The sequence below is a fragment of the Molothrus aeneus genome, chromosome 15 (assembly GCF_037042795.1).
Source record: "Molothrus aeneus isolate 106 chromosome 15, BPBGC_Maene_1.0, whole genome shotgun sequence".
Classification (NCBI taxonomy): domain Eukaryota; kingdom Metazoa; phylum Chordata; class Aves; order Passeriformes; family Icteridae; genus Molothrus; species Molothrus aeneus.
Window position 1 is genome coordinate 11,014,298 of NC_089660.1, and position 12,703 is coordinate 11,027,000.

Consider the following 12,703-nt stretch of genomic DNA (forward strand, 5'->3'; position numbering starts at 1 on the left):
AGAATGGGAGGCCAGGAGTTCACATGGGCTTAGTGAGGCTGTGGGGAAGGCAGTGATGGTGCTGATTAAGATTCAGCAGGATGGTTCAGGCTGCTCTGGTGATAAATTAGGCAGCTGTTCCATCATCATCTTCCCAGCTATTGAATCTCAAGCCAAGGTAGCACAAGCTGTACTTTGCCTGCCTTAGTGCAGGAAGGGCCAGGCCAGTTACGTGGCAGCTGGTTGGAGAAAGATCCGGGGTGTTGAGCAGCCCCATGAACTATTACTCACAAACACCTGGTATAAAACTTGTTCTTTTTACTCACTCTGAAGTTGCTTCCAAGTTACACAACAAATTCCTTAAGAGGCAAGAAGTGTGTTGTGCCAGGGGAGGTTTCAATTGGCTGTTAGGGAAAATTTCTTTGCTGAAAGAGTATTCAAGCCCAGGGACCTCATATCTCTGGAGGGATTTAAGACTTGTGGATGTGGCACTTGGGGACATGGTTTAGTGGTGGGCTTGGCAATGCTCAGGTAGGAATGGGGCTTGATGGTCTGAGAGGCTTTTTCAGCTTTCACACTTTAATGATTTCCAGTCCAATCCAATTCCAGCCCTTTGTTTTGGCGACAGCCCTGGGGCTGTTGTGCACAGGGCCAGGTGGGTGCTGGACAACTGGGAGCATCTGCTTGGCCCCAGGTGCAGCCAAGAACCCCAGGGTGGTTGAGTTGAATTTATTTCCTGGCTGTGGTGTCAAAGAATAAATCCTCAAAGGTTCAGCTTTGATTCTTTGTATCTAAACTAAGTCCTGGAAGCAGTTTCTTCCCCCTTGGTTTGGTGTGTATGCCACTGCTGAGTCTGCTTGGAGAATTGACTGAGAAAATTCTCTGTCTTTTCCTGCTCTATGTAAAGAGAGAGAGTTTCTCTGAAAGTTTCTGTGTAAGAAAACCCAGTAATGAATCTGCTGGACATGTAGCCCCAAAAGGACCTGGAACCTCACGTAGTTGATGTTCCTCCCATCTCCCCCAGTTCCTTGGGATTTTATTGGGGTCTGTTAGCTGTAAGCAGCACAGGCAAGCTGCTGGAAGATGGGAAGGATGACAATGTATGTTCTCAAGTTTCCAGTAAAAGTACAACTGAAAAAGTGAATCACAGCTTCCCCTCTGGAGCTCCTTGAAGACTATTAGAGAGGAAACCCGGCAGCTTTCCAGAGCAATACACAATGGTTTCAGCTGAGAGGAATGAAGGAGGAGAAATCCTGCAGCTTCTTCACAATGTCTGAAGGGGCTGTGTCCTTTGGGATGCTCAGCAGAGCTCAGCTCCTGTGCTGCTCAGCTGCTCTGCAGAGGATGGATCCAACACCCCACAGTTTTTGGGGTGAAATTCACAAGCCTGGGAAGTTTGAAGCATCAGCTGTAGCTGCTTCTAGACTGAGCTCAGCTTCTAGAAGGCTGGTGGCCATATCAGTGATAACAATCAGCTGTGAGCACAGTGGTGTGCCACAGTGGGAGGTGAAGAGCAATCAGGAGATGGGCAGGACCCTGGAGTCACCCCCCAAAGAAAGGGGGTGAAAATAGAATGTGATCATTCTGGTGGTTTGCAGCTGTGTGGTGACAGCAGTGACCTGGATCCAGGTTGGCACTTCCCCAAGTGATAAATGTTAGTTTTTAGGGGACGGAGAAATAAGAAATTTGGTAAGACACAGGAATTCTTGCAACTTAAAAGCAGCTTGACAAACTTGAGAGTGAGACTTGCAGATCACTACCAGGTGAAAAAACATTCTGGTAAAATATGTGAGCATATGCAAGTAATCTTTTGAGAATGACTGAGACTTTTAGAACGTAAATGGTGGAATAAAAGGTGTCTGCAACTTTGATTTTTTTTTAGTGATGTCCCGTTTATGGGTCCATTTCCTATGAAGCCCTGTGTGGAAGGCCTTGCACTAACCTAGGTCAAGTTATTTTTCTTGGGATTGTCCTGGATGCCATTAAAAGAGCAGAGTGGTGTAAGTGCAGGGTAATGATTTCCACATAACTGCCTTTAATCCCTTATAGCACATCTGAGAACACTTTTCCTGTCCTTGAGCTGTAACTTAAACAACTCGGAACATTTGAGTGATGCCTGATCTGTTGCCTGTGACGTATGAGAAATGTGTTGGGATTTTGCTGTTGCCTAAACACAAAGCTCTGACTGTTGGTAGGGTGAACCTGCTCCTGGGGGGGGTCTCTGCTGGCCCCCAAGTCCCCACTGCTCTGGGGCTTTTTCTGGGGGTACAGGGGACCCCCCCTGCTGCTGGTCCTGCTGGGGATGTGGGCATGGGATGCTCCTGGCAGCTGGGGTTGGGGTGTGAGCTCCAAGCATCAGCTCCTCCTGCAGGAGCTGCCTGTAGCATTGTTCTACCAGGCAGAGTAATCTCTTAATTGTTTTGGATTATTTCAGATTACATGGTATTTTGCTGTTCCCAGGGAAAAGAGGGGGGTCTCCCTGTGTAAGCATAAATGCTCATTAAACTTACAGTTTGACTTTCTTTTTGGTGAGGCTGGTGGTTCTCCCATTCACCTTAGCTTTGCCTTTCAGAGTGCCGAGTGGAGCCCAGACTGTGCTGTATCAGCTTGTTTCAGTGTAATTCAGGTGGAAGCTGGGGCTGATGTGAGCCTGCTTTGTTCACATTGTTGCTGGGAGCTGTCAGAATTGGTCTCAGTTATACCAAGAACTTCTTGTCACTCTGCAGAACTGATAGTGAAACCTTGAGTTTAATCATTAAAGCATTAACCATGCATGGGCTTCTCCATGTAAACTGGAGTCTGTCCATGTCTGTCATTAAGTGTAAACATACCCATGATGACTTTTGGAAAGCACAGGTTTATCTGCTTTCTGCTCAGACAGTGTGATCTCAGGGGTGTGGAGAACTGGGAGTGCTGGCAGTGCTGGTGACTGAATGCCATACCTTCACACAGAATGAATTTACTGCTATTGCTCTTATCTTCTGCAATCAGAATCACTTGCTGAAGCTGTGTTCCTATTTACTGCCAGGTTGAAGTCTTTGGGGATGCTTTAAGCTGTGTTTGGCATGTGGGCTCCAGAGATGAGAGGGGGAAGTCAGCATGGACCCTCCTTGGGGCACTATGAGCTCTCCTCAGGCTAGCTCAGTGCAGAGGAAAGCACAGAAATAATAATGGTGATCCCTGCCAATGTAATTAGGCATTTCCATTGTTCTGGGCCTCTAGATTTGATTTTCAATGTGGAAGCAATGTACACAGCACCAGATCATGGCAAACAGCAAGTGGGGGTTGCTAGGAATGTTGATGTTCCTGGGACTTTGTCCCAGTTGGAAAAAACAATTTATAAGTGAATTGCTCCAGCCTTAAATCAAATAATGACAGTAAAGATAAATTATCAGAACAAGATACCTAGCTATGAGAGTAATCGCTCCCTGTTGAAAAAGCTGTAATGGGAGTAGTGAGGGAAAAAAGCTGAAATCCTCAGGGGCTGGATCCAAAGTGTTCAAGTCAGTGGGAGTCCCTGCATTTGGTAGGTTTGGGTCAGACCCTAGATTTGTAAAGACAGCTTTGTATGTTGACTTGTGTAGCTGCAAAATACCAAAGGTAAAAATCTCCTTGAGAATTCCTGGGTTAAAATCGTGCACCTTATTTTTCAAACTTGGACTCTGCAGAGAATTTAACTGAAAGTGAACGTGGTATATGGCAGGAGTGAGAGTCCACAAAGGATGCTTGGATGTGCCCATGGAACAGCACCTGTTTTTGTGAAGTGGTGCATATACAGACTGTGATGATAAACAGAACAGTTTCCATGTTGAAAGCTTTATCTTGAACTTATTTGAGTTTCCATTTTCCAGCTTAAGCTTCTTGCATCATGAGAAGTCTGTGGATGTACCTGCTGGACCTTGCCCAGGCCCCTGGGACTCCCTCATACCCTCAGTGCTGGAGATCACATTCCAGCCATGTCCCCAGATGCCTTTGTGGGGAAAAAATTATCAGGCACATGGAAAATCTTTGGACAGTGACAGTATTTTGCTCTGCTTTGGCAGGACTGAAGATGCATTTGGGAATGGAAACTGTATTTTTAGGGCTTTTTCTATCTGGCAACTGTTGAAAGGGTCAGGATGATTCATACAGGGTGGTGAAAGCCTTCTCCCTGAAAGGTGTTTCTAGAATTCCTGATGTGGTCTAGTACACAGGCGTGCCAGGGATTGCATGTATGTATGTGTACATAAATCTATACACATGTGTAATCAGAATACTTTCTGGATTCAGAGCTAGAATAAAGGGGCAAAGCCAGGAATGTGCAAAACAGGAGCCACCAAGAGCCTGTATTCTGATTTCTTGAACCAAAATAAGCTTGTCTCTTTAACCCCAAACTGAGACAGAAACTTGTGGTTTAAGAGTGGTTTTGAGCTTTAATAGGATTAAATCTCAAAATCTCTATTTATCATTGTAATGTTTCTGAGGATAATTTTGCACAATTGCAAATATAATATAAACCTGCCAAGGAATTAATAGATGCTATATATATATATATTTGGCTTTTTCTTTTTTTGCCTTGTTTGTTTTGGCTTTTTTTTTTTAATTTGTTTAATTGCTTTTTTGTTTTGTTTAAGGAGCTTGTTTCTTTCTTTGGGATTTTTGTGGGTTTTGTTTGTTTGGGGGAGAGCACTTTGGTTTGGGCTTTCTCAAAAGCAATTTAAGTAGAGTTTACCTTATTTCCCACTGCAGATCTGAAGGGAAGACCCGGTCCCCCCCTGTCCTGGAAGATGGCAAGGCTCAAGCATACCGGATCAACATTGAGCCAGACCCACAGGTAGGGCAGCTGCAGCCCTGCCCCACTCTGCTGCTCTCCCAGCTTGCTTTTGAGAAGAGGACATCCATGTCTGGAGGCTGGAAAGCCCTGTGCTCTGCCTGTGCTCCTTCCAGAAGTGGAGGAGTTTCCATGTGTGGTGTTGAAGTTCTCTGCAGGTCTATCTGTGCTTTTCTTGGGCTGGTTCCCATGGTGAGCCAGATCCTGAGCAGATCTGCACAATCCCATCTGTGTCATTGCCTTCCAGCCAGGCCAGGCTTTGCAGGATCAGCCTGCTGGGGACACAGGATGGCTGGGCAGCACGTGAAGGGTGACACCCAGCACTGACCCTGTGAGGCTGTGACCAAGCTCAGAGTTAGTGTGATTTTTGGATGGAGCTCTTGGGAGTCCTCTGACTATCCAGTGCCTGCCCTTCCCAGGGTACAGCACACCCAGGGTCTGTCTGCATCTGCCTCAGCTGGTGTGCCTCTACCTTGGCTGCTTCCAAAATCTGCTGCACCCTCCCAATCCTGACAGTGATTCACCTTCCATGATGGTGGATTTATTTTTTTTTTTTTTTAATGTTCTCATCTTTTTCCTTTGTGGGGTTTTTTTTGGTTTTTTTTTCCTCTCTCACTTCTTCTCTCTGTTTTGCAGCTTCTCTCTTCCCTCTGTCCTCAGCTCTGTTTCCTGGAGCCTTCTACCTGTATCCTGCCCTGCCTTACTACTCTGCCTCCTGCAGCATCTGGGTGGTGGATGGAGCTGAGCAGGTCTCCCCATCTTTCCTACCCATCTCTGATGGCTTGTTAGCAAGGTCAGAGGTGACTCTCGTTCTCCTTTGGCTTCTTGATGGAAAGAGCAATGGGGTTTCTCTTCTCCCTCTCTGCTTATAAGGTACTGGATTGTCAATTTTTGCATGTGCTGGTCCATGTTGTGGGGATATCTGGGGAACAAGGAGGAGACCAGGAGGATAGATGGGCAGAGGGCAGCTCCTGCTGTCTGGCTCCCCCTTGAATGTGTGCTGGGCTGGTACACATGCTGCCAGCTTTCCCAGGGCACCCAAGGTCATGGATGGCAGGGCTGGAGCCTGCTGAGGCTTCTCACTGCTGTAGGTTGGCCACCCCTCCCAGGGCAGGGCAGAGGCCCTGGGGCTGCCTACAGCCTTCAGAGAATCAGAGGATGTCAGTTCAGGCTGACAGAATCCTCTGTGCTTGCTCCCAAAGCATGTGAGCTCCCTTTGGCTGATGCTGAATGTTCAAATATTGCTCAGATGGCTGTCTCCTCCACAGAGGTGGTTTATGTCCTTTTCCATGCTTTTTCTCCAGCCCTTACAAAATGCCTGTGTGCAGGGTCTGCTGGTTTAGCTCAACTGCTCCTTTCCAGAGAGGCTTTTAGAGTGTCCTGATGAGGGCTCCAGGGTGCCCCCTCAGCCCTGCCTTGGCTCAGTTCAAAAGGATTACAAGAGCTGCAAGGGTGGAAGAGAGGGGATGATGCTGTAAGGAGTGGAATCTCCTTCAGTGAGGAATGGGGCGAAAGTACTGGCAGCAGAGAGCCCAGTGAGTGATCAGGACAAGGGTGAGATTCCCCCAAACCCCATGAGAAATGGACCAGATTGTGAGGCTGTTGGGTCTGTTGGCCATTCCAGCTATGTGGAATTGGCAGATATTCTGCATTTCTGCCCAGGACAGCAGGCAGAGGCACGGCACACCAGCAGCAGTGGCAGAGCTGCCTCAGTACCACACACCAGCAGCACTTGGGGCTGTTTGTCTTTCCTGCCCTGACTCACAGCACAGGCTGATGTGTGAGCTTGGGTCTTGCATTCTGGCCATGTTTGCTTCATTTATCAATTACAGCCATATTTTCTGACAGATATTTTTTCTTACTAGGCTTTACCTATGAATAATATTAAATGAGGAACAAATGTGCAGCAGTTCCACTGCCAGATATAACTTCCTGAGGTTTAATGCAGATTGGATTTGAATCTGACTATTAATATATGTTACATATGGATCTTTTTAAAAATTAGACAGTTTTATAAGATATAATGAAGGGGGTAGGGATGGACTATTCTGAATCCAGAGCTACACTGAAAATATGTAAATCTGGGAAGTAGGTGTGCAAGGCAGATGTGTTTGTGGTAGGGCACCGAGAGAGGTGTGTGAACAAGGATACACAAGTACAGGCAGCAGATTCCTGCTCTTGCTTTTTTTTTTGTGCCTGTATCCATGTGTTGTCTTCCTTAGTGGCTTTTTGGGTTTCCCAGAGAGGAGATGAAGGTGGTTCTATGCACACCTCCAGATTGCTGTGCTTGCAGCCAAGGTGTGTTGGTTGACTCTTCTCCCCAAACTGCCTCCAGTGTGGTTCATGCTGGCAGCCTGGAGCACATGCCAGCAGCTGTGCATATCTTACCAAGTGTTATCACTGATGTCCTCTGACCTGTGTGAGGCTGAGGGTGACCATCAGCACCCAAAGAGAGCCAATCTTTGCTGCAGGTGCCGATCCCCTGGGAGCAGAGCTCACAGGCAGGGCTGGGGTCGCTGTGGAGCAATGCCAGGTGACCCAGGGCTGTCCTGTGCTGTGTTCATTCAGCCCCTTTGGCAAAGGCACGTACTAGATTGGGAGAAGGAAAAATCTCATTGTAAAGTAATAACTTGGCTCAATATGTGCAACCTTTAGGTGCACTTCCTTGCATCTGGAAAAAAGCAATCTGCTTTGAAACACAGGGGAAAATTTCTGCTGGAATTCTGCCCTCAAATCACAAAAAGAGGTTGGGGGTTTGTCCCTGAAAAAGGTTTTGAGAGTTTTACCCCAAGTGGCCTTTGCAGTAATGGCGAGCACATATCCTTTCTTCCTCCAGGTTTTACTCTGTATGCTTTTTCATCATACTGGACAAAGATCTGTTGAAAATCTTGACTTATGACTACAGTAACTCTTGCCTGAAACATGTGAGCATAAGCAGAATGCCTCAGTCTGAATGATTTGTAGGAAAATCTGTATTTCTGTTATTCCAATTTAGGTTTTTAGGTGTAATCTTTGTCTTGAAGGCAGTGAAATTTGTAGTTACCTTCTGTGCAAGAGAACTTGGAAGGTGTGGAGTAGCTGGTGAGTTTTCCTCTCCCCTTTTTCTAAATCTGTTGCGGTTTCTCAGTTGAGGTTTCTGGTAAACCCCTACTCGGAGTCAAAGAATGTGGTCAATCCTCCTTATTAAAACTTTGGTTATTGCCATGACTCTGGGGAATAGCTGCCCTCAAACTGAAGAAGCTGGAACTGGAGAGCTGCTTTTTCACAATTAGCAGGAACAACACTGAACAGGATGAGTGAGTAACTTTTGGGTAAAATAACTATATTTTTTTAAAGCAGACTTTGGCTATCAGTTGGTTTTGCTAGATGAATCTGTCCTTAACAGGAAGGACCTACAGAGGCCACAAATGCAGTGATGTTCAGACTTGCTACCTAAAGAAGGGCTGCCTGTCTGTTGGACCCACAGATGGGTGGAGGTGGGACCTACAGGGATGCTGGGGACAGCTCAGAGCTTTCCAGCCAGCAGTCCAGCTCTCCATCACTCAGACATGACATCCTTGCTGACATGTTGGGATCCCCAGTCTCACTTGGCTTGGTGTTGGTGTCCTTGTGGCCACTGGTCCCAGCCACTCCTCCCCAGCAGACAGGAGAAGTGGGAGCACCCATCCATCAGTTTCTGGAGATCCCACTGTTAGTGGCTTCCTGTAGCATGAGCTTGCTATTCAAAATACTGCCATGCAGTGCTAATAAAAAGAGAGGATGTTTGTTTTGTTGTTAATTCCCAAACTGCCAGAATTGGCAGCTCTCTGGCCCAGGGGGGCTGGAAATGTGGGCTTTGGGCTTTGGGGACCCTGTCAGTGCTAATTGACAATAGATCAAGTGTGTGGGTGGGAGAATAATCACAGCAGAAATTAAATTGGCAGCACATAGCCAGAGCTGGAATAGGATGCAAGTCTTCCCAAACCTGGATGTTTGGCTGAAATAGCTACATGGGATGAAAGGCTGGGTTTCCTCTGGCAGTGCAGACAGGCAGAGGCACTTCCCACAGTTATCCATGGGGAATGGTGTCCTGGTGCTACTGAGCTAGCAGAGCAGCCCTGTGTCATTCTCAGGGGATGAATGAGGGAGGTGCATCAGCACTCTTGCTCCTCTCTTGTGCTCTGTCCTGAGCTTTCCCAGCCTGACCCCCAGACTGGGAGGGTGAGCTCTGGGCAGTGGAGAAGAGCCACAGCACCAGGGAAGCTGCACAGGAGCAATGAGAAGGCTGTTTCTGCTCATCACTTATGAATTCTTTTCCCTGTGTGTTACTCTGTTCTTAACACCCAGGTCTCAGTCCACAGAGATTTGTTGTTTGTTTGCTCTGACTAAAATCAGGTGCAAGGTGTGTGGCTTGCTGTGTGAAAATGCCAGCCAGAATGTGATGAAGAGGAGGAATTGGGCTACACTTGCATCTGTTGGAACTGTTTGAGCAGCCTAATCCAGGCAGTGCTGGGTGTGAGCTAGGCCAGTGGAAATGTGAGCACATCTTTGTTTGCTCTTGTCAGAGGGGCTCAGGTGTGTCTGGTTGCAGGGCTGAGGACTTGCCACCTCTCATTGCACAAGGCATCCTCCCAGCATGGGCTCTGCAATATCATTCCTGGGAGCTTTTCATACTTGTCCTGACTTTACAAATAGTATCACTGCTGATCCTGCTTGCTCCTAATTGCATAAATGAAATCACATGTGGGCTTCAGGGCAGTCTAAGCCTCTGGTGCCCCAGGGACAGCAGTGGTGTCCCACAGTAGAGCAGGGACAGTTGGCTGCTAACCTGTCCCTTAGAACTGATTTTAACACCTTTAAAATGTGTTATATATGCTCATATTTACTTTTTGCTAGATTATATATATATATATATATATATTTTTTTTTTTTTACTAAGGGTGAATGTCTCCTTGTGTAATTAACTGAGTAATGGATTTAAGTTAACTTTAATTAGATGGAGTATTTGTTTTAAGTTCTCTGTGGGTTGCTGCCAAGCAGGAAACTTCTATGTACTTCTTTGCAAAAGCCTGGCATGGGCCATGCTGAGTTCTGTGAGCTGGGGGTTAAAGCCTCCTGGCTGGAGAGATGGAATTTCCTTTCTCAGGGAGATTGACCATCCTTCCTCCCCTGCTCTTGGGGCAGGATGGGCCATGCCTGCTTCTGGGAAAGCTCCTGCTGTGACCCCCAGTCCCAGCAGCAGGGCACCAACCAACACTCTCCTGAGGAAGGAGGGAAAATGTCTGCTTTGGGGAAAACAAAGGATGAGCTCATGCCCTGGCACAAGCCCGGGCTCCCTTCCATGGGAACTCGCAGTTTGTTGTTTGAGGACTGATTTAATAGCAGAAACATGCTGAATGCTGACAGCCACTGTGGGTGCATCAGCCATGAGCTCTGGGTGCTCAGGCAGCATTTCACACCCAGATATTGGGGTTTTACACTACAAAAACCCACTAATCTAATTTACTGGGTGAAAAGGTTACACACACATAGAATGTGTACTTGTGTTTACTTTTGCCTGTGATATAATATTGCATCATTTGAAAGCAAAGGAGTTTTCTGAGTACCATTGTAACACCTTGAAGCTGTAACCTTTTATGCAAAATTCTCTGTGCGTGTCTTAGATAAATTAGCATCTTTAAGTGAGTTTTGGGAGTCCTGGTATATGAAAGAGGCAAAAACAATATTAGGATAAAGGAGGGAAAAAATGGGAATGGAAACTTCAAAATAGTGTTTTCTTCTGTCCAGATAACTTGAATAATTTGTTCTCATTGAAGGTACATAGGAATTATCCTGAAATTATAACAGTGGGGGTTGGTTCAGCATAAAACAAAATGCTCTTGGATTAAGTGCTAACACAGACATATACAGTGTTATTTTACAGTGTTATTTTACTTGATAACATCAGTTTCAGTGATGACTGCATTGACACAGCTAAGGAACCTGCTGCTTGTGTACTCAGAAGTGCCAAGTGTTTGGAAGCACAGGTGTAGCTCAGTGTTTCTGTTCTTGTCCATCAGGAAAAACAGCTTATCCCCTTTCACTTTTCCTTCTGGTTCACTTAAGAGGAATTAACTGCTCTTGGAGGTCACTTGAGTGGAGAGAGCCCTCCCCAGTGGTGCAAAGAGGGATGCTGGAGTAATGCTCACTGTGGTCCCTCAGGATGATCAGGCTGAAGCAGCTGCTTCCATCCCCTAAAGCAGCTCATGCCACAGAGGGCTGGGAAAGGCTGAGACATGTTTTTGAATCTACCTGAATTTATCTTATTTATTAATGAGGAAAAACAAAATGTTGGGACAATCCAAAATGAAACAATATATTATTCTGTTGCTTTTGCTATGTTTTCTGGTGTACCTTATCCTGGCTTTTACAGAAGGAGGTGTTCAGATAAGCCATGCTGGTGAAGTAGGCACCTTTTAGTTTTAAGCATGTAATGTTTTTTTAGCCTGAAGCTTAGCTTGTTGCCAGAAATTTTTAATTTCAATTAGCTGCTGATAATGATCATGGAAAGAAAATCAGAAAGTGTGATATGGTAACACCTGAAAACGCAACAATTCCCCAGCTGAGCGAGAGGAGAGTGACAGTAAGCTGGAAACATTATATCAGGGCATAGACTGTTAGTGTTAAACTCACCAGGTTTGTCCTATAAGCCAAACACCAGAAGGTGAGTAAAGGGATTCAATGGAAGCATGGACTGAAATGGGAGCAGCAGCATCTTCCCTGGGAGAAAGGGTGTTGTCAGAAGGGTGGTTGACACTTGCTGTGATGGTTTGAGGATTTTTTTCCACCTGTAGTGGATATTATTTTCTGTCAGTGGGAAAGTTAATCCAACAGCAGCCTGTCCGTGGTGGGGGCATCAGTCTGACACCTGCAGTGAGCAATGCCCTCCTGTTCCTGAGCTTGGAAGGTGACCCTGAACACTGGGATCTAGGACAGTCCTCTCTAGGGTTTAGACTCTTGTTGAACCTAGCTCTAGTGAGATAGTCACTGGGCAGGGGCTTGCTGCTGCTGCTGGGCAGAGGAAATTTCAAGGCTCTTTTACCAAGGCATTCATACAGAGCTCTCCTCTGTCTGCTGGGTAAATGCCCCTCACACACTTGATGTTAGAAATGTGCTCTCTGCACTGTGTGGGCAAGATAAATGCAAACACATTTCAATCTTGACAGTCTTAGGTAACTTTTTTCCATTGCTGTGGATTTTTAAGAGACTGCTAGGGAGCCAGGTAGGTTAAGGGATAAAGTCCTGGTATTACAGCTTGAGTCTCTCCTGAGCTCTTTAATTTGCACAAGGGTGCAGCTTCTCCCTGGAGCTGTGGGAGGAAACATCCATCAGAGCCTTGCTGATGGCCATCCATCCACATGGCTGCTCCAAGGTGGAGAAATGTTATTGCTCTTTGTGTGAGAGATTTGTCCCTGGGTTAAATGTGTATACAGAATCACAGAATGGTTTGGGTTGAAAGGGGCCTTAAAGCTCATCTTTCACCTTCCATGGCCAGGGACACCTTCCCCTATCCCAGGTTGCTCCAAGCCCCATTCAATCTGGCCTTGAACACTTCCAGGGATGGGGCAGCCACAGCTTCTCTGGGCAACCTGTGCCAGGGCCTCACCACCCTGACAGGGAAGAATTTCTCCCTAATATCCCATCTAAGCCTGCCCTCTGTCAGTGTGAAGCCATTCCCCCTTGTCCTGTCACTACATGCCCCTTGTGCAGTACAGCCTGTTCTGGGAATATGGGCGGGCTGGGGCTCCAGCTTGAGTTATGTTTCCTGTGAACATTGTCTGCAGCCTTTTTTCAAATAGGTCATCTGATTTTAAGAGTTTGGTCTTTTACTTAGAGCTGAAAAACTAATTTGATATTTAGCTGACAGCTGTGAAAAGAGTGTAGTGAGAAGGATGT

At 46.4% G+C, this 12,703-nt stretch overlaps 1 protein-coding gene across 1 annotated transcript in view; it reads left to right on the forward strand.

The window, feature by feature from the left end:
* The window catches only part of PDLIM4 (PDZ and LIM domain 4), a 44,587-nt gene that overhangs the window by 16,955 nt on the left and 14,929 nt on the right, over positions 1 to 12,703 (forward strand). The window contains exon 3 of the mRNA XM_066559961.1: positions 4,708 to 4,792. Coding sequence (XP_066416058.1) covers positions 4,708 to 4,792 — 85 coding nt within the window. The remainder of the gene's footprint in view (positions 1 to 4,707; positions 4,793 to 12,703) is intronic.